This window comes from Dermacentor albipictus, chromosome 2 (genome assembly GCF_038994185.2).
Source record: "Dermacentor albipictus isolate Rhodes 1998 colony chromosome 2, USDA_Dalb.pri_finalv2, whole genome shotgun sequence".
Taxonomy (NCBI): domain Eukaryota; kingdom Metazoa; phylum Arthropoda; class Arachnida; order Ixodida; family Ixodidae; genus Dermacentor; species Dermacentor albipictus.
In genome coordinates this window covers 114,076,993-114,098,395 of record NC_091822.1, presented here as the reverse complement: position 1 = coordinate 114,098,395, position 21,403 = coordinate 114,076,993, and the positions used below count along the sequence as shown (strand labels likewise).

Genomic DNA, 21,403 nt, shown 5'->3' with positions numbered 1-21,403 from the left:
GGTAAGCATATCAGCTTTTGTTCTGAGTTTACAAACGGCGCGGACTCGGCTCTTCCGGTATGGCTACATTTTGCGCCACGTTTCTCTTGACAGTTCACAGACGTTTCTTGGGCATGCGTGCGCGTATGTATGCGAAAATACTACTGGCAGACGGAAGCCTCAGGAGAGCATCTGAAATTATTGCAAAGCTGTACTGCCAGGAGAAACACCGTTCTTAACGACTCCGGTGACGAGTGGCATGTCGCATCGAAAAATCCGTATAATATCAAGTACTGCGTAACTTGAAGTGTAGATACAATACTAGCACCAGTGTGACTTTCGCTGGCGAAGACAGGTAGTCGAAAAGACAGCTTGTGTATTCTGATGATTTACTTGCGCTTTAGGTATATTACCGCGAATAATAAAAGCGCTACAACGCTGCATGGCAGTGTCAGGCGATGTGGCAGCACAGATATCTTAAGAGCAGTAAAGCGGCTGCATGCACAAGCGAACAGACACAGCGCTTTAAAAGCGCTGAAACAGAAAAAAAATTTATGTGCATTTGGCTGTAAGTAGAAAACACAAAACACGTTAGCTGACAATCTAAGCCGATATATAATGTTATTATTTTTTATGTAATCTTTATTTTCATGGTGGTAAATATTGAAAAGCATGAATTTGCTGCAACCTTCATATAGTAAATCCTACTAGGCGTACAAAACCTGGCTGTGTTATGCACAGAAGTTGTGGTATTCCTACTGGATTTTCTATTTTGAGTCCGGTGTTTTATGAAAAAGAGGGTCTTTTTATTTGTAGTCTTATGTTAGTGCAGATATTTGGCAAGCAGAAATGAATTGATTGCAAAGTGGTACCTCCTGGTGATCTGCATATAAACCCAAGTTTATCCTGTCTTGGCTATTGTAATGTGCATATAACAATTTTAAGTATATACTGCTGTAGTTGGCTTAGTCACTGTCGCGTATTTTGTAAAAGTAGAAGGCTATGATTATTTTACTGTTTTCATGCAGAAATACCTTTCTTGTACCAAGAAACGCTCACAGCATTGAATGAAATGAAGTGTGGTGTATTATTCTACTAATTTAATAAAGGAAATTTCGTCTGCACTGCATCAGAGATTAGTTTACTTTATTTTACTAAACAATGCGTTATCTCCTCTGCTACTGCTGCTCTGTGTATTTTTGTAATTTTGAAATGTACCTTATTTTAGGTATTCAAGAAATGCCAACATCCAGAAGACGCCATCTTATCCAGCACGTTATGGGTGAGACAGATCGTAGCAGGCACTATCGCATATCTCATTAGCATATGATGCTATTTGTTGTAATTTTTGTGTCCACTTTCCTGGCCTTTATTCATTTCAGCATTATTGTGCGAAGGGTAATACTTTTACATCGAGATAGAGTAATTGTCCAAAGGAGAGACATGGCTGGAGGAGACGGCACACATAAGCCTCCTTTGTCCGTATCTCTATGTTGCGCAGTTACTCTGTCATTGTCTACCAACAACCCCTAGTTCTTAATCAGCTACATTTACTAATTCTCCGTTATTACAATTTCATTGATACAACATTGAAAGTACAGAGGTACACAGGAAGACAGAAACTTGAAATGATGAAGAGCCGTAGAACAAGGAGCATCGCTGGAGCCAATGTTTCGACAAAGAGAAGGAGATAAGTTTTCTTGTCAAAACATTAGCTCCAGTAAAATTTATTTTGCGAAAATTTATGCGAAAACACCCGTGTACTTAGATTTAGGTGCACATTAAAGAACCCCAGGTGGTCGAACTTTCCGGAGTCCTCCACTACGGCATGCCTCATGATCAGAAAGTGGTTTTAGCAAGTAAAACCCCATAATTTAAGTTTTTTTAGGGAGGGCGAAGTAAACTTGACTTTATGTTAAGATACTATTATAGATCTACAAAAGACAAAATGAAACATTCCATCCTATAAGCAGCTCTTCATGCTCATTTACACTTTTGCACATTTTTATACCTCAAGTCTGTTGGCTTGTGTCTGTTTTCATTATCTGCTATGTGCCGATGGTAAACTTCAGGTTTGCCCTATGGTGAAGAATATTGTGGTGCTTATAGATATCGATCTATGTTTTTCAGGTTGCCTCGAAATTTTACTAAAGCCGTACTACACACTCGGGCCAGGCCTTTTTACAAACGGCGTATAACCAGGCTCAACGCATGAGTGTCGAGTGAGTCCGGAGATCAAGGCAACCTGCTGTGCAAACCAGCGTGCAACCTTTGGTGACCCCTCTACATGTTCCACCTATTTCACAGCTGCACCTCAGCTGCAACTTATCCAAACAGCATCACCAACTGTGGTCACTCATCGAACCATGGATGAATGTTGGGGTGGAGTGATTTGAAGAGACATTCTATTTGTCTCTTCAAATTCTTAGCAAATACTTGTGTTATTATAATTATTATGTGTGTTTAGTGCCTAGTTTTTAATGGTTCCTTTCTATTAGAATTCTCACCATCGATTCCTAGTATTATAATGTATGTCTTTATGCCCAGTTTTTCGTAGTTGTTTCGTACTTGTGTATGTAATTGATAGGTTCATACTTGTTATACAGAAGGCTAAAATGCAAACTTACAGCATTTTTTTTCTTTCTTTTGATAATCTACAGCACTGCAAAGTGTTCAAGAAATGTAACCTAACGTGGGCTCTTGTGCAGGAAAAATTTAAGAGCAATATAGAGTACTTATTTCAAACACCCATTATTCTTGGAAAAGTCAAGAATATAGGAGCACAAAAAAGAAAATATTAAACTAGAGAAACATGAGTTCCCCTCATAAGTCTGATAATAATGCGACTTCCTTTCACTGCAAAGATACCAGTAATGTACTCGCATACAAGGTTTAAACAAGAAAGCTATGATGCCCTTGGCATTTCTCAGTGCCTATTTGCCACACTGACGAATGTCAAAGGCATCGTAGGTTTCATGCACACATTGGTTGTGTTACACTTTTGAGTATTGCATTTCTCAAACAGAAAGGTTTACAGCAGTGCTTTAAATAGCAAGTGCATTTCCTAATTTATTAGTGCAAGAGTAACAGTACAGATCATGTAAAAATTATATTACAGACTATATGCAGGCTACAGGCCCATGGATGCACGCTTCTGATGACATAGCAGTGACATGTTCGTGGGATGAATGTCTTTATTTCAGATTTAAATATTGGCTTCCAGGTCTGGGTTAGTCTCATACACTGAGTAGTCTAGGTCAGAGCCCGTTTACTAGGGAAAGTGAATTAAACTGGGAATTATAAACATCAAAAGATCTTGTTTAGGACACCAATAAGACAATCAGCAAGGTTCTTTGGTTATTCATTTCCAAATTTGTGAGGATATATTTTATGACTGGCTTCAATATTGTGAGAACAAATATTTGTTTATTGTCACACTAGAGTTGGCTGCCCCCATTTGTATGCAACCCCTTTACAGGCTAAAAATTTAGCGTGTTACCCTATTTACTCGCATAATGATCGCACTTTTTTGTAAAAAAAATTGACTCAAATTCAGGGGTGCGATCATTACGCTGGTTAAATTTCCCGCAAAAAGAAAAAAATATATTATCTGGCATTTACTACGGGATGACAACAGGTCAACAAATAGGCTGCTGCTGTATGTGGTGCAGGACACGAAAAAAAATGGTGGCCGGCAGAGCAAGCCGAACGCGCCGAATGCGTTTTTCTTCTCGTGAGTACATTACAGTGCATTCAAACAGTTTCTTCGTTATTAGTAATGAATAATATCGGCAAGTTTGCGGCAATAACATAGCCATGCCCACTTTGAGGGGACAGAAACAGATGGGCGCGCTTAGCTGCCAGTGACATAGGAACGCATGGTGGGCATGCTGCGGAAACTGCGGCATTTGTCTTCACCACTATCCTAATGTGGCACGTTTCCGCTAAGGGTGGGCGAATATCTTAGCTGCGTTACAAACGTCGGCGAATGAATAGGGTACACTTCTAACGTATCAGTGTAAACGTGGCTGCTATCATTGCCGCTCGCGATTTGTTGCGTGCCCACAAGTGCAGATGAGAAGAATCGAAAGACGCCTTTTTTTGTTGTTTTTGTTGACCACAACCATTATAAGGCCTACACATAATAAAGGAAAGTTTGGTTGTAGCTTTTTTTTTGTCGTAGAAGTGCGCGAAGTGATGAAAGGAATGAAATGGGGCATCTGCTTAAGAAAGTTTTTTGCATGCAGACTGCTTGGTTTGTCTTGAAGAGTCGTTCGCATAGCAGTCGACAGATGGTAAGCGCGATCATTATTAGCTAGATTTGGCACATGACACATCGCTGCGGCAAGTTCGGGGTGAAATCATTACATGGGAAATAAAAAAAATCGAATTTTGACGACAAAATTTAGGAGTGCGATCATTACGCGAGTGCAATCATTATGCGAGTAAACACGGTAATAGGCTGTTTTTGGTTTTGTGCACTCTATGTTAAGGGATGCAAATGGTGACATACAACAGAATGCAAAAATGACTAATGAATTCAAGCAGGACATGGGGCTTTGTAGGCAGATGCGTGCGTGTGCTATTTATAAAGCTCCCCATGGTATGCCTGAAGGCATTTTCTAACACTTTGGTAGCATACACTGACACCCCCTTATTAACTCTTCGAAACAACTTTTTAATATATTTGTACTAGAGATTTGAATATACTGTCATTCATAAAGTGTTTTATTAGATTTGAATTGTCAATTATTTTTGTGTAGCTGCTGTTTTTCAGTTATGTCCTACACAGTGGCAAAATATTTTTGTGGGCACTTTCCTGTGTATAAAATTTTCAGAAATAGCTTCATGCTGTATCTTATTTAGCTACTCGTATACTGCAAAGTGTTGATACCTATCCAAACGGCTTGTACAATTACTGGAACTATGCAAAAATATATTAGGCCGCATTAAATAATTTTACAGATTGCAATTTCAATTAGATATCAGCATTCTGCATATCTTGAAGAGTACGTATGCTAAATTTCGAAGTATAGGACAACTATAAGTGCATAAGGTTATTCTCATGCTATTGTGAGAAAATGTTTTTGAAGTATATTCAATAGTTTTTTTTCACAATAGCATGAGAAGTATGCAAGATTAGTAGGCAGGCCTCTCTGCCTGCCTACTAATTTTGCATACTTCTAGTAACTTTACATGCTCTTTTAATAGATATCGGCAGTTTGCAGTCTACAAAGAGCTGAGGTAGCTACAGCACACTGCTTTTTGTGAAAATTTACACAAGAAAGTGCCCTCAAAGATCAGTGTATTTTCCCATTGTGTAGGACATAACTCAAGAAGCAGCTAAAGAAATATTAATGACATAAATGACATCTGCATGAATAAGTCTACAATTTGCTCTCTTTTCAAGCCTCTAGTACGAATAATAAGACTGTTTCGAGTAATATTCAATCAGCAAAACATGCCCCTTGCTATAGTGACCTTATAGAAACGCAAATTGAACGCAAGTCTTTTTGTTGAAGCGACTCTGGGCTGTCTTCCCAAGGGCTTCTGTTAAACACTGAAATTTCCTGCATTTACCAGAAGTGCAATACTAAAATGTTTGTGTATGTGCAATTGGTATTGGCAAACTAACAGAAAAAAAGACAGTTCTGTGAAATGAAGAATTGACTATAACTTTGTTCGACATTTACATTTTGACTCCATATCTTTGTTTTGTGCTTTGTACTGAGTGTTTCAGCAGTGACTGCCGCTAAAAATTGAACATAACTGCTTCATGACAATGCGACAATTTTCGCTAACAGAAATTTATAACAGTGGCAGGCATTATAATTACCGTACTCAATAACGTCTAGTTTGTGAGAACTCAGACTAGCACAAGTTCCGAGATACACAACCCAAAAAGACATGATCAGATAGGTTTATCTTCCACACAGAATTGTCCCATAAAGCTTACAAAATGTTTTCTGGCTATGTAATATCTGCAACAGCAAAGCATGTTCCACCAAGTATGGCGATAAATATTTCAGAGCTGTCAGTCTGAGGACTCCTACAAACTAACAATTCCTTCAGCACTGACTGGCCTCAATAATAGGATGTCAGCCATTTTGCTGAAATTAATAAAACTTCAATTATTGTGATCTTGTTTACGAAAACATTTGCGATTGTAATTCAGTTCTAGTATCTGTCACTTTTGTAAATATTTTCCAATTAGTTTTTCAGACTACAATTTTTGGTAATAGAGGTATTCATTGCAGAAAGATCTAGTACATGGCACTTAATAATAAAGGTACTGGTCATCGTAGACTTTCTGTTGCACAGCTGTTTCTTGAAATCTGAAAGGATGTACCCGCCTCCTTATGTTAGCTAGAAACGGAAATCTGTCAGTATGTTTTGTTTAAAATACAGCTGATCGACCCGATAGTTAGACTGCTTGCCAAATATAAATTATAACGATAATAGTGAAGGACCATAATAACAGAGTGATGCTGACTCATAACTATGCCCAGCTACATCCACGCAGCTGTGCCATACAATGTGCATGTGTTCAGAAGAGCCAAATGCCCCAGAGAGAAAGCAACAGTAACTCATTGTTTGTCATCTTGTTCAAGCAGATTATGCGCTAGCTGTAATTTATGCTCAGTAAATACATAAATCAGTCATGTCAGGTGTCTTACTTTAGGTTGCAAGTTCGAAGTTCTTGTAATCTTGCTTATTTTTATTTTGTTTTCTTTGTGAGAATGAGTGACTTGGTTGCCTTCGTACATATTCTCAAAACTGTTTCATCACTGGGAATCAGGAAATTTAATTTGCCTATGAAATTCCCAGTTACTAATTTAGTAGGCTTTGAGCTTAATTCTCTTATCTTTTATATGTTTATCTACCAAGTAGTCTTATCGTTCATTGAAACATATCCATGTAATGCAGAGAGGGCACCCAAATTATAAATATCTCTTCTTGCTTTCTACCCTGCTCCGGTGTTTTCAAAATCTAGCATTGGTGCAATGGCCTGTCTGCAGAAAAGTAGTAAAGTGGCTAAATTTAAGGGTCAACAACATAATTAAGATACAAAGCAAAAATATAAGTTCGCAATTGTCCCCCATAACGAGAGTTCTGCTTAGAATTTTTCAAAAAATTGACATCCTGTTGTGGTGTGAGAATTGCTTTGGGTGCCAAGGGGACTACGTAGCACCTGTACTAGTGTATACAAAGCAAAAAAAAAGATCACTCCAGGTTGGAGCGGCAGTGGGAAGTCAAGCACAGATGCTTTATTTCACGCACCATTAATGTGGTTTATCATCTGCTCCTGTTGTATGGGAATGCATACATTGGGAAGACAATCCTTTGCGCCATTGTTACCTTAGCGGGACACCAGAGAAAGGTAGAAATCGAGAACAGGTATTCACACTTGGTTGCCCACAGTGTGTTATTTGGATGTGTTTCACTCTACAAAAGACTACTGTGGTAGGTAATCATAATGACAAAGACAAAAGAATTAAAGAGGTATGTGTCAGTCATCCGTCCGTGACCTCCAGTGTTTATAGAAACACTTCTTTGTGTATATGTGCCAAGCCATAGGGAGGCTTTACGTAACTCAGTCATGCTTGCTAAGCTAAAGATTGGAATAAGGAAAATCACAAGAACATTGTATGAGTGATTTATAAATGTGGCACCTAAAGTAACTTATTCATGTATGTCCTGAGGATAGATTACAGCCAGTGCATAATGTGCTCTTACAGGGTGACTTGTGATGAGTAAAAGAAGCCTTCCTCACATCTTCCTCTTTGTTTCTTTTGGATCTTTGTGCACTATGTGTATTGTTACAGCTGCGTGCATGCAGCTGGGTATAGTTTGTTTATGTGCTCTGCTTCCTCTCATGTACTCATCATTCATGCGCTATCTTTGCCGTAACAAAATACAGCTGCCTGTGCTACTTATTTTGTCAACGTGTTTGCATTAGGGAAAGTTTTGTATTAGCGGTATTTCTAACTGTGAAATTGTCTGTGTCAGCTATTTTACTTAGTCTTGCAAAAGTATGCTTCTCAACATAAATAAATGATCAGTGTAAGTGTTGCTGTACTTATTTTTGTAATTTTGTCAGTTATGAGGTTTTTATACACTGTTGCATGTTGTATGACAGAATAAAATTGATGCACAACTTTTTAATGTGGTGTTTTTCAGATCAATTTTCATTACGCTAACATGCACAAATTGTGTGGGAAAAAGTGCCAACAAGAGTACCATAAGGTAAGACAGCTGTTTTTACTATTAGACTGGATTATCAATTGCCAACCAGTTGTTTTCAGCAAGCATAGCATAATGCATAGATAATGTAATCTAAGTTAGAATATTGTTTTTATTGGACTTCATTATATGGGTCTCCTTTGTACATAAGTGCAGCCTCTCTTATTTGTTATGTGTAGCTTACTTGCTTAGAATGTTAAGTCGTAAGTTAAGTCTTTTAGAACAGGGAAATAGGTTGAACTTATGAATATTTTGACATATTATAAGAGACTTGTGCGGTGGTGAATTAACCTTCTACATGAGTTACATATTATTTTGGGGTCTCATTATGGTTCTGAGTGGCATTGCAGTGTCATGCATATGCAGCTGCAGGCTACATATTGGATATTTATTTAAGACTGTTTTGCGTAGCTGGCTATTGATTCCAGTTTAATGGTAAAGAGAACTGTCTTGCTTTCATAGTGATTCTGTGCTGACTTATACATTTGAATTTTCCAGAAGACAGTAACAAAGATTGATGAAATATTAACTTTTTCTTGCTAACCTGCCATGTGCTTTTTGTCAAGTTTACTGTGGATTCTTTGTTATCCTATGTTGTATTTTTATAGTAGTCTTCTTGAGAACTAGCCGTAGTCGTGTGTACTTACAGCAAGAGTTGTTGACACATTTTGAAAAGCGGCTCGACACTGCCATCCAAGAGTGAAACGACTTACATAGATTAGTTACCTTACTTTATTTGCAAGAGGCCGGCACCACGCACTAAGGGTAACTTGACACACATGCTGGAGTGATCAGACTCATCTAGAATAGTTACCTGAATCATTCTTGCAGTGTTCACGTGACACTTTATCTTGAGTCGTTCGACTCATTTAGAATTGTTAACGGACTCCCTCAGCACTAGTCTTGTAACCCTTTTGAGAGGGTATAGGCGACTATTACAACAGAGTATGCATGACTATTGTGTGCGGAGTCACGCGAACACCTTCTATTGAGCACAGATAGTCTCGGGACTCTCTGCCAAAATAGAGTTCGGGTGTCTCCCACAAAGTGAGTCGTATACGTGACGAGTCCAGACTCTTCGAAAAGAGTAAGGGATACTCTTTTTTTTCTTAGTGTGTGTGTGCTAGCGGATGCTTGTAGAGAGCGCGGCGTCGTCCTCAGTATGCAGCAGTAATTCAGGGTGCCGGGTTGGAGTCGTGCCGCGCAGGCCGGATCTGCAATGCGTCAAAGTGTTGTCGGGATACCGCCCGTCAACACATGCGCAGTTTCGCTATCTTCGCTACCGGCGTGTTCTGGCACCCAGTCCATCCTCATGTCTAACCTACAAATGGTTGCGCATACGCTAGTTGGTTCTTAATCACGTATTTGAATTGGTGCTACACACTTCTAACAGGGCGCACATCAAGAAAACACTATCGTGCCAATCGTAATAGAGCATTCGTGCTTCCCACCTGTTCCTTCTTGCTTGTTTATTGTGCACGCATATGTAATATGCTTTCTGAAGGAGAATAAAGCAGCTGTCAGTTCCGGCATCATCTTCTGTAATGACCTTCTTTTCTTCGTGTACGTCCTGTTAGAACTATACAACGCAGCTTTGTATTCATGGTATGACCCATCCTGTCTTTGTACCTTAACGACACAGACAGGTGTGCCTATTTTACTGATGTTGCCAAGCCGGATCATAAATTTTTTGCTGTCGGCATGAATGACAGCACACTCACCAGTTTGACGCTGTCCCAGGCTCGATTATATAAGCCCCTCCACAACCCCGAATAGAATGACGGAATTTTTTAGTTCTCCGGAGCTAGTTCCATTGTCATAGTGGTGCATATATGTGTATTTCTATGCGGGGATATCATGGCCTATTTTACGAGTCGTGTAAAGGAGCCTCATGCTGCATTCGTAAACCCTGCATTCCTGTTGATATGTGCGAGATGTCACTGCTCCAGTCTATCTGTCTTGACCTTTGAGTACTGCACTATTTAGGAAGTGGGCAGTTTCATTAGGACTCCTCGCTTGGGTTTCAGTAACATATGACTGCTTCCAATGTCTTAACATTCTAAATTCCGTTCGCATTAACGCAAAGACAAAGGGGATCTGCGATACCAGCAGTTTTCCCCTAAGTCTCAGGTAAGAAATTACACAGAGCGCGTCAGAACGCAAATGCGCATTTGTAAGACTGTAGAGTAGAAGACTTCGTTGGGTGTCCCGAAGCGTTGGGTGTCGCGTGCTTTGCACATCATGTGGCATAGGGTCATGAAGAACACCTTCTCCATTGGCGAGTCTCGAATAGTGAGGGCGCCCTTGTCCTCCCGAACGGCGTCAGCCAAAGCAGCATAAGCAATCTCTACCACTGGTACTTCAGGTACCAGCGGTAGAGATTGTCTGAGGTTTGTCTGAAATTGTCTGTGGTTTGCTTGTCTGAGGTATCAGCGGCACCTCAGACAAGCGTACTTTTTCTCAAAAGCTTTCACTGATGCTTCGCTGACGATAGACGTGCTGTCCCTTCCGTCTTCATTCCAATGGAGACGTCAGGGTAAGCCCACAGATGTTTAACTACCACGTAATTTCGCACACCCCAAACTCTCAGCCATGTGCTGGATAAGATGTTGCACTTAATCAGTACTTCATTTAACCGAAACAGACCGACACAGGCGGCCCTTAAGGTGGTGTTAACCGTGACGGACCCTTAAGCTGCCCTCTGGGATGCACATAGAAGGCTCATGCATGATAAACCTTGTATATGCGGCACTGTCAAAAATGGCACGCCCCCCCCCCCCCCCAAACAAAAGCACTCGTAACCGCATGCCATCATTCTCACTGCCCGCCTCCCGTCTGCTTCAAAGACACGACCGTCGACGCCGCCTATGACCTCACCTCTCCCTCCCTCCTTCCTAGCGTAGCTCATAGCAACACCCTCTCAATAGAATATTGAGAGCGTGTTACTCATAACCACTGTCATGGCCACCATCGTGTCCTCGTCCACGCCGCACGCGCCCCCTTCCCGTGGCTTTCGTTTTCCTTGCGTTGAAGCGCACGAAAAAGGAAAAGAAAACACGACAGAGAAATGTGAACGCGTTAGAAAATGGCGCAAAGTGCAAAAACAGAAAGAAAACTTGTCCAAAGAAAGGAGAAGCTCAGGGAGTGCAGCAAGAGGCCCCTTTCAGGTTTGGCACGTGTTGCACTTTCTTGTGTTGGCGCGTTTTTGTGATACAGTTTGACGTCACTTTATTCATTTCAAGTGTTGCCAAGAAAATGTTTCATTCTCTTAAGGAACCGCGAAATAAGAAGAAATTAACACGTTTTTGCGATCCAAATAGGCATGAATATTGTGGGTGTTTAATGTATGGAATATTGTAATTATTGCCACTTTGCAAGGTTTCAATCAAATAGTATTTATTGCCATTCAACGTTTACGAATATTTAAAGAGCTCGTGCATACTGTTTAAAATATCTAGTTGCAAGTTCTGTTCTAGTTTTTTATCTAGTTGCTAGAAACTATTACCACCTTAGGGCTTAAAATCAAGGGCACTCTAGGAAGCCGTGCATTTTAATGAGTTCAAGTAAAAAAAATAGTTATAGCAGTGTAGGAGGGCAGGTGGCCAGCATACACGCAAGCGATCGGTATGCTGTTTTGTGCCAGTATATCGCTAAAATAGGTTTTTCCGCAATGGCAAAAAGATTAGCGTCTAAGAAAAAAACGAAACAGAAAGTTATGCACGTTGACCGCACATGTTGGAATGTACGTGAAAGTATCATTTAAATACATTATAAGCAAAGGCTGTATGTGCAATAGTGTTGTTTTTTTTTTCCTGCTGTAAAGGAAGATCTAGGATGAGATGTCTATGTAGGGATATCAAAAGGATGAAGGCCATGCATGACGTTTCTCAACGGCAGAATAGTTATGACAAGTTTATGCGCAAAGAATTACAAGACAGATATCCCCACACTTAAGAGTTCTGCTTCATTTGTGCCACACTATAGCACAACTCATTCTTAAAGATTCACCAATAATACGCTATGGGCACATGCTGAATAGACATGTCAGGATTCTAGTAAATCAAAAAATCTGTTGAATATAATTGGCACTCGCATTTGGAAATCGGTGTGCTCTAAAGAGAACTATGAGAGGGCATTATCTGCTGAGGTTTTATGCAAGAACTCATATTGTTTATTACTCGCCGTGGTTGCTCAGTGGCTATGGTGTTGGGCTGCTCAGCACGAGGTCGCGGGATCGAATCCCGGCCATGGCGGCCGCATTTCGATGGGGGCGAAATGCGAAAACACCCGTGTTCTTAGATTTAGGTGCACGTTAAACAACCTCAGGTGGTCGAAATTTTCGTAGTCCTCCACTACGGCGTGCCCCATAATCAGAAAGTGGCTTTGGCACGTAAAACCCCAGAATTTTAATATAGTTTATTACGCAGAACAGAAGGGCACCTACTTGTCCCACTTTATCGGTAAGCATTCACTGGTGGTATAGGCCAGTTTAGTACCACTAGTATTCAGCGCGCATATCGATTTCGTATCTGTATCAACAAATATATCCTAGAAATACCGACAAACCCAACAGCATTAAGCTGCACATCACGCCCGTGAGTTAAGGCAAAGATAGTTTTGATTGAAATATGCGAGCAGATATGAGCAAAATGCTGCTTCTTGTTAAAAAAAAAGAAACTCGCTCCTATCAGATTGTTTGTCATGTGTGGTGACTGTTAACGCAGTAATTAAGAGGCACCGATGCATCCTGAATTCAGATTGGCAGCAGGCAAAAGTACATATCTATAGTCTCTCATCACTTCGCGTATAACGAGGACGTAACCTTATTATAGAAAAATACGCATGAGAAATAGGCAAATAAGTGTGAAATGGAAATAGCAAGTGTGACTAGGCCCTTCAGCTTCATTGCGCCGTACATATGAGGTGGCTGTTCTCCCTTATCGTGAAATGAAAGATTAGTTTTGTTGTTGCTATTCGCAGTTTGTGCCTTCAGCGTGACATTGAAATAATGTCGCACGATAAACGCTATAGCATGAAGTGTGAACACTTTCTTCGTTGTTAGACACCGACCAACTGCCTGCCAGGTCTGCCAGCCTGACCCCGCCTGTAGCAACATCAGCATCACCACCCACAGCATCCCCTCCTTGGACCCCACGTACAACGTTGGTTTTTAACGTGTCACCCGGCCTGATTAAAGCACATATGTAACCTGCGGTGCCGGTCTGTTAAGCCCGAAAGCGTGAGATCTAATTCCGGCAGCGGTGACCGCACTTCTATCGGACTGAAATGCAAGAACGCCCCTGTGCCGTTCGTTACGTGCAAGATAAAGAATCTCCCAGGTGGTCATAATTATTCCGGAGCCCCCCCCCCCCCCCCCCACCACCACTACAGTGTGGCCGATGAGCATATTGCTGCGAGGCAGAAGAAGTCTGTCGAGGATTGGGCACTTAAAATCAAGGAATTTAATTTTATATGCCACAAGGAAGCAATCTAAAAAAATAAAACTATGCATTAGTTGGTAACGGTGATATTTAAAGCGTCACACCGCACAAGACACCCAAACGTGGCTGTTAACGTGCACATGGAAAGAAAGGCAGGCGTGTCTTCGGTATTCGGTATTTTATCTAAATATGGAACCTATGCGATCGAAAAAAAATTTACAAAGTGAGTGCTGAGGAGCCAAACACCATGCCCACTGCACGAACACAGTGTACCATTAAATCATATGTTTGCGAGCCAACATCAAACTAGGTTATATGCAGGACACGCAACTGTTGCCGATCGGACATACACGCAAACACAAAACCATTTACAACTAAAAATAAATCCTTCTATTTCATATGGAAAGAATCCACGTTCGCTGAAAATTTAAAGGTCAACTTAGAGATACATCCTAATCTTCTAAAATGCACTCGTCGCACATGTACGCGTTTGTGGTGTTCATACGATGTTAACTCGCTTCTATATATAATGTAAGAAAAAATAGGAATACACGCTTGTGGTGTAGTAGTTTGAATGCTGGTCTTGGCATGAAATCCTGTTGCGCGCATTTCGGGTGAAATACCATGGTTTACAGATGCGCGAAGCCTTGCATACTCGCCATGGCGTGATTGCACTTGCTAAAAAGTAAAAAAAAAAATCTTGACACACGCATTTTTTTTTTACACAGAGCTGCTTAAACTACTGCCCACATATATTTGAAATTCATAGTAACCCTTCTTACTTCTAAATTTGTTACCAAATAAAATTGACGCATTTGCCCTGCGGGACGCATATTAAGCGTGCTAGTTTGAACTTTTCTGCCACCAGATTTTGTACCCTTTTTCAGCAGGTCACTTCATATGCATGATTTCGTTGAATTTTTTTTTTGGCCCATAAAGAAGTTCGGCTAACAAAATGGGCCGCATATCTTCGGCCCACGTAAGTAGGAGCCCTTTGTTTTGTGCACCACAAACACTCGGGACGCATAGTAAGCGACGTTATTTTGAACTTTTCTCCTGCATAATTGGCACTCTCATAAGCGGGGTTTGACTTAGGATGTAGTGTGACACCCATTTCGATATGTCCGACGCCATGCATTTCTCTATACAACAGATCACGGAGGCGCATAGTTAGACTCTTGACTATCGCTGCATTTGCTAAATGTCAAAGTGTTGCTAAGGAAAATGACGCAGGGCTCATTTCCGGACGGGGTTGTGTAATATCCAGCTGGAGCAGTTCGTCCGTTCCATTACAAGCTTCGTTCTTTTCTACCCGTAGGGATCCGAGAGCTCATGAAAAAGCATCAAATTTTGCTTAAAAGGCGTATTTTTTTACTGTTACAAACCTGTTTAGAGGAAGAACGTAAACAAAGATGTACCTTATACATAGAGGTGCAGGGATTCCACCGTGTAAAACAGTCATTCATCTTTGTACCAGCGTAAACGAATAAGTTAAACACAAGTTTGTCTCAATCTTGCAATAATTTTTTTAATCAGGTGATGTAAACGTTTCCCAAACCTAGATCCTCCGAAAAGCAAGGTCATGACATATGTGAATCAAGAATCGGCCACCTAAATAGAGTTGACTATTACATACCCACAAAAATGTGATGCATTTCAAATTGTGTCTCACTCGCAATAAAGCTCAACAAAATCAGACTCAGCCTGGCTTATTCGGAATCGGACAGACCTAAACCAGACTCAGGCAGACTTACCCGGTTTCTTAGTCTCCCCGGCTTAATTAGACTCACTCGGATTCACGGAAAGATCGACTTACTTAGGCATGACAAATCAGCTGTTCAGGAGAAGCATGACTCGCAGAACGGCCGTCTCACACATCTGTAATGTCACTCGCGTAAGGAGACTGACTTGACTCAGATTTCCTAGCTCGAAATATGCCCGGAATCCCGAATGCCAGCTCACGCAAACGGCATTCGCTCAGTTGAGTCAGAACTGCATAAAATGAGGACGTAATTGGCGGTCGGTGTCGACCGAAGATGCGCGTACAGCAGGTGTCCGTGTTTTAGAGGGGGAGAAATGAAGATGTGATTAAGTGGCTGGGCGTGCGGGTTTGTTGTTCAGAGTAAAGATGTGTCACCGCAATAATATGTTGAACCGTTGTTACTCGCCAAGGAGTTTACACAATATGCGTGTACTTTATCTCTGTGTCTGGTACATCTCTGAAGTTAAATCTAAAACGAAGGCAAGCGTCACAAATTCGTATTGAGGCCACAACAACTAAAATAAATGCGAAGCGAACAACAAAAACAGCGTATGTGTTGTGTCTTTCGTCTTGGTTTTCACCGGGTTACTGTTTCAACTATGACAAATAACTCCTTCGGAAGCTCCCGCAAGTTGGGTGGAGGTTCAAGAAAGGAAAAAAAAAATCGCATCCTCTAGCTCCCTGGTACAATCAGGTGTATGACAATTTTAACCTTTTCTCTTTCCAGTACGAACCAGCACCAACTTGCCTAGATTTTTGTCATCTTCCATATAAAATTGCGTTTGATGGTCAGCGATCCTTCGTTCATAGTAAAACAATAAGGCTTACTCTTTCAAACGGAAATGACTTCTAGGTATACGTTACAAAAACACAAGGTCAAGGGCACTCATCCTCGAGGACTCACTTCGTCTTACTAGGGCTGACAGCCACTTGCGCTCACTTGCGTTTCCTTATACTGAAAACACCACTTGGAATTCTGAAAACTCACATTTCCAGTGCCTTCCGAGTTTCAATACGTTCCACTGCGTGTAATGTTCAGCGTCGCTTGCACGAAGTCTAACACACAACATAAATTCGCGCATGTATGAATGCAGAGCGCGGGTGGACAATGCTCCTCCCCGAAACACGGAAGTGTTTCGGGGAGGACATACTCATTCTCGAAAAAAAAAAAACAGCAGCCTTCATAATTGCCGCATCACAATTTTAACGGATGTCGCAAATCTGCAAGAGAATAAGGCACCTGAGAGAATATTTTAGCATCTGAACGTCGCTGTAACTTAACTTCCCATAGTGACTTGTCTCTCTAGTTTTTAACTTGTTCCCCATGCCAAAATCCGTAGCACAGTTCTATGTAGTAAGGTTTTGGTGGCTTTTCACTCATCCCGCCTTTCAAAGATTTGCAAATCTTACATCTCAAGTCTAACGACCAATGCTATTCTTCCACGTGGCAGCTTCAGATGCCACATCAGCGATTCGATATCCCTAAAGCGCGTGTAACTCACGCGCATGCCAATGTTTTCTCTCATGCTCCTGCAAAACATGTCATGCGGCATGAGCAGCTGCTCGCAGCAAATTAATTTTTGTCTTGACACGTGCGCCCGCAACTATTCTCCCCTCGTTAGTGCCATACAGTCTTAAACACAGAAAAGCTTTCACCGATGAAATTGGCCATACCTGTGATAAATCGGTGCACTGCATGCAGAAATGGGCCGCTTGCACCTCGGTGCTAACTAGTTTAAAAGTGGACCACTCCCTTAAGACATGGGCCACGCTGACAGCCTCCTTTTTCTGTTGCAGAAAGTAGTCTGAAAAAGATGAGAAAGGACGGTGGCATGCACGAGTTTCACGACAGAAATAAAGTAAAAGCCGTTGTGGCACGTATTCCCGATCTCTATGATAGTTTGAAGAGTGCGGTTTGCGAGGTTAATGTGGATATTAAAACACTGGCTTCTCAGAAACATTTACTACTACAAACTTTCGCTTATAGAAACGCTCGTGCAGACAACCGCTTGTCTTGCCTACGTGCACGGTTATTCCTAGGCCCTCGTCTTTTGTGCTCAGAAGCATTTTTAGCAGCTAACATCAAATAGAAAAATAACTTATCAAATCAGAGTGCAGTCATTGCCGAATAAGGAGATGTAAGAGGAAATGATAATCGGAAAATAATTATTCTACATTTGACTGCACTAAAAAGGGTGTGCAAATATATAATGCGGCTAATTTCAGGGATGTTGTAATCTAGATGAAAGGACTGACCACTAAAGAGGAAAGTGTTCCAGCCATCAATACTGGTCAGGATCAAGGTTTTCTCACTCAACTTAAAACGAAGTACGTTAGCACACGACTTGACAAAGGTCTTCAAGAAGTCAAAGAAAGTACTATCCGCGCATGGATAGTTGTCAGAAGGGAAGTCAAGCTTGGCAGTCGAGGATCGTTCTTCAGTTTCACATAATAAATACCTGCGGAAGCCATGCTTAGTCGACATTAGGAGTAAGTTATATTGATTGCCTTATTTTATTTCAGAAGAAATATGCGCAATTACTTTTTGTCCTGTTTTAACAGGTTGCAGGAAGATTATGGGGGCCCAAGTTTTCTTGAAACACTTGATTTTCTGAGAGCATAGATGGCACTGTTTTGTAAAAGCCCTAAATTAACAATGTCGGCACCAAAGCTTAATGCCGTCCTTTGATTAGCTTTCGAACGTTAGCCTGAAGTAAGTCATGGACTAAAGAGTATTCACTTTATAAATTACCTTTGAACAAAACTGCGCATCCGCCAGCTGAAACCAAGAACCTTATTACCTGTCGGATATATGCCGTTGCATGCTCGCCGATAAAGTAATGCAGAAGTTGCTTCTTCTGTTTAAATTAGTCTATTCCATGCTTTGGAGAATTCGCTCTACAAAATAAACATTGTCGTAATAGTATACCGCACCAGTCAATCCTGTGAAACTTGTCAAATTGAGCCATCTTGCTGTTCACGCAAATGATATTGATGAGGCGAAAATTCTAATTCTGCCAACCAGGAATTGATGTATACAAATAGGCCTTTCCGATGTTTGATGTAGTATGAGCGAGAGAAGCAGTAGAATTGTCTCTCTTGAGTTGTTTCGTCATAAATTGTATGCAGATATTAGGTGGCACAGAGCGATTCCTCCCACCGAAGAATGCCGAAATTGAGGCCTGGAATCTTAGGAAAGTGTAGCATTCGCCTGTACCAACTAGGGCCGGTGTGATGTATAGATTATTTTCACTCAATCCAATTCTTACCTAAGCACTGGCTACTCAGGAACAGCCCTTGACGGCGACAAAGTAAGCGGAGTGTCGCGCAATGCAGTGAAATGACATGGAAATGAAATTAAAATTCAAAGTGTAGAATATCCCGAACGATGATTCGCTATCCAATATTTTTCTATACGTCCTAGAAAAGTCAGGCGAAACAACCGCAGTTATGCAAATGACGCTTACTGCGCCACTGGATAAAAGAAGAGAAAAGAGCAGGTAATTTATTTACTGGCGGAATGCAGGAAGTAAAAATCAAACATTGGCGGTTTTTTTCCCATATATCTGTTTGCCTTATGTTTCAGATTGTCGTACAAGTTATTAAGTAGTAAAATTCTCGCTCTTATTATTGCTCAGAAATATAACAAAAAATGCCATCAAGTTGCTCTCAATAGGGCAGAAACCAATGCGTGGCTTGTGCTCATTTTGTCCATGTCCGTTTTCAAGAAGACTGACATTTTCTGAGAGATGTACTGCTGCAGCGTCAACGACGATGAAAAAACAATAAAACATTCAATGAGTTTGATGTCCTATTTCATTGGGCAATCAAATACGCAGAATGAACGCCAGGAACTGCCACGTGGTGTGAAACCTGCGTAGAGTACGTCTAGGTGAACGAAAAACGTTTTTGTATGAAGAAACAGCAGAAATAGCCTGTGTTCGCACGCATGGAGGTAGAGACTGTTGTCCGAATGTGCCCATGTGATATGATTAAAGTCCAACCTGCAGTTTTTGGGGGTTTGTTAAATTAGTACACACTGAAACTCAGTTTAGAACGTATTGTCATGAGCATTCTGCTGGGTTTCAGGAAGGTAGATGCATGATAGACATAGTATCTCTCGAAGCTAACGCTGGACAAGCTTTTAAAACAAAAGGGCTACCAGATACGACGATGGGACCAACAGTATTTTTTATCCGCCACCCTACGCCCTTTCGCAATTTTTTTGGTGTCATTGAGAACATAATTTTTCAAAACCTTTTACCGCATTTTGAAGCTCCAGAACAAGTGAGAAAATTGTTTGCAAAGCATCTTAAAGATAAATATTTGTGAATGCTTGTGTCAGAGCTTTAGATAAAGAAATCAAGTTCTACGGTTCAGCTATCAGAAGCAGCAGAGTCTATAAGGGACGCCTGGGGGGATTTGCAATGACATAGTTACTCGCGCGAACAAAGCCAACGCAAACAGAAAGTTGGGACAGGACAGAGCGTTAGGCATTCACTGTACTATACCTAGACTTCAGCATCAGTTGGTCTAGCACTCTGTCCTGTCTCAACTTTTTCCGTTTATCCTTCTGCGCGCATTCAATATGTCACAATTATTGTATGTCCACCAACAAACCCAACGCTCTTGGTTATACTCAATTGCCATGCAGCCTAGGTAGTCTGGCTAAATTTCAACCACATGGGATTTTTCGACGTGCACCTAAATTTATGTACACGAGTGTTTCTTTTTTTTGCATTTTGCCTTCGTTGGCATAACGCCAACAATGCCTCGAAATGAACCAGAGACCTTGTGCATGGCTGCGCGGCAGCCTAATTGCTTAGCCATTGTGGGTCACCAGCTTTGACTGAAAGGACGGAACCGGCAACAAGTGGGTTTGGTTCGAGAGTCATTATCTGAAGACACGCGATAAGCAGAAAAGGCAAGCAGTAAAATAAAACGGCAAGCAGCAGATAAGCAGTAAAATAAAAGCTGATTGTCTGCATACTGCAGCTGTAGCACTGAGCAGTTATGAAGGGACCTATCAGGACTCTGTAGGATAGCGCCTGCGATGATCTGACACGTGTTCTTTTCGCCGCACGTTTGATATTTGTGTTATTAAGATGGTGCATAGGTATGCCATTTCTTGAAATACTACTACACTGTTTTCAGCTCACTTTCCAATTTGCACCGTTAAAGCGATGTGGCTCCTGTATGGAATGGTCGCTCTGCACCCTTTCCCATTGTGCGTAGTGATTAGCGCACAATAAACAAATGTTTTGTCAGGCAGGTAACTGGTACAGTTTAGCAAAGGAAAGAGGAAATTTTTGGAGCTAAAAATGTAGTTGATCGTTACGGGACTCTTTTCGGGTTTTTCAAGCAGCTGCCGTTAAAACACGTGGTCGTTGTATGAAATGAATGTACTTGGGTAGCTTTCCCATTGCCAATATCAATTTCCGCACCCTAAACGTAAGTTTCGTAAGAAAAAGACATGTTCAAGTACGTAAGAAAAATGAAAAAGGGGTGCCAACACAAAAGAACGGCAGAAAATTTGACCTTTCCTGTCATTGTTCTGTCTCTGTACCTGCTTTCTTTTTTTTTTACATAGTGTGACATGTCCTTCTATCAATTTAAACTCGCTACTCTCTACCTTAAGGTATCGAAGAAACACGGCAGTGGATGCCATACCATAACGGAAGCAGTAGCATTTGATTTGAAGCATTTCAAGCTTTCTCCATCATGTACAGACCATTGCATAGCTGTTAAGAAAATTCTGTCATTTATACGTACGCCTGTTCGATTCCCGCAGACCATTCTGCGCCAAGGCACGCCCTTAAGCCCAAATTACTAAGCTTCGGAAACGCTAACGAACTAAGTTGGTGATGTACAGGGTCCTCAATTACCTATGATAGGGAAGTCAATTGCAGTAATTTCTTTACCGAATATAAACACATATGTTGTTGGTCAAAGCTTATAAACTATCGAACTGTTTTCA

At 41.1% G+C, this 21,403-nt stretch overlaps 1 protein-coding gene across 1 annotated transcript in view; it reads right to left on the bottom strand.

Annotated features, from left to right (window-relative positions):
• LOC135910991 (calphotin-like) overlaps positions 1 to 21,403 on the bottom strand; it is a 103,445-nt gene that overhangs the window by 39,234 nt on the left and 42,808 nt on the right. Inside the window, exon 2 of the mRNA XM_065443065.2 lies at positions 17,101 to 17,231. Within this exon, the coding sequence (XP_065299137.2) occupies positions 17,101 to 17,124 (24 nt within the window). The 5' untranslated portion in view covers positions 17,125 to 17,231. The remainder of the gene's footprint in view (positions 1 to 17,100; positions 17,232 to 21,403) is intronic.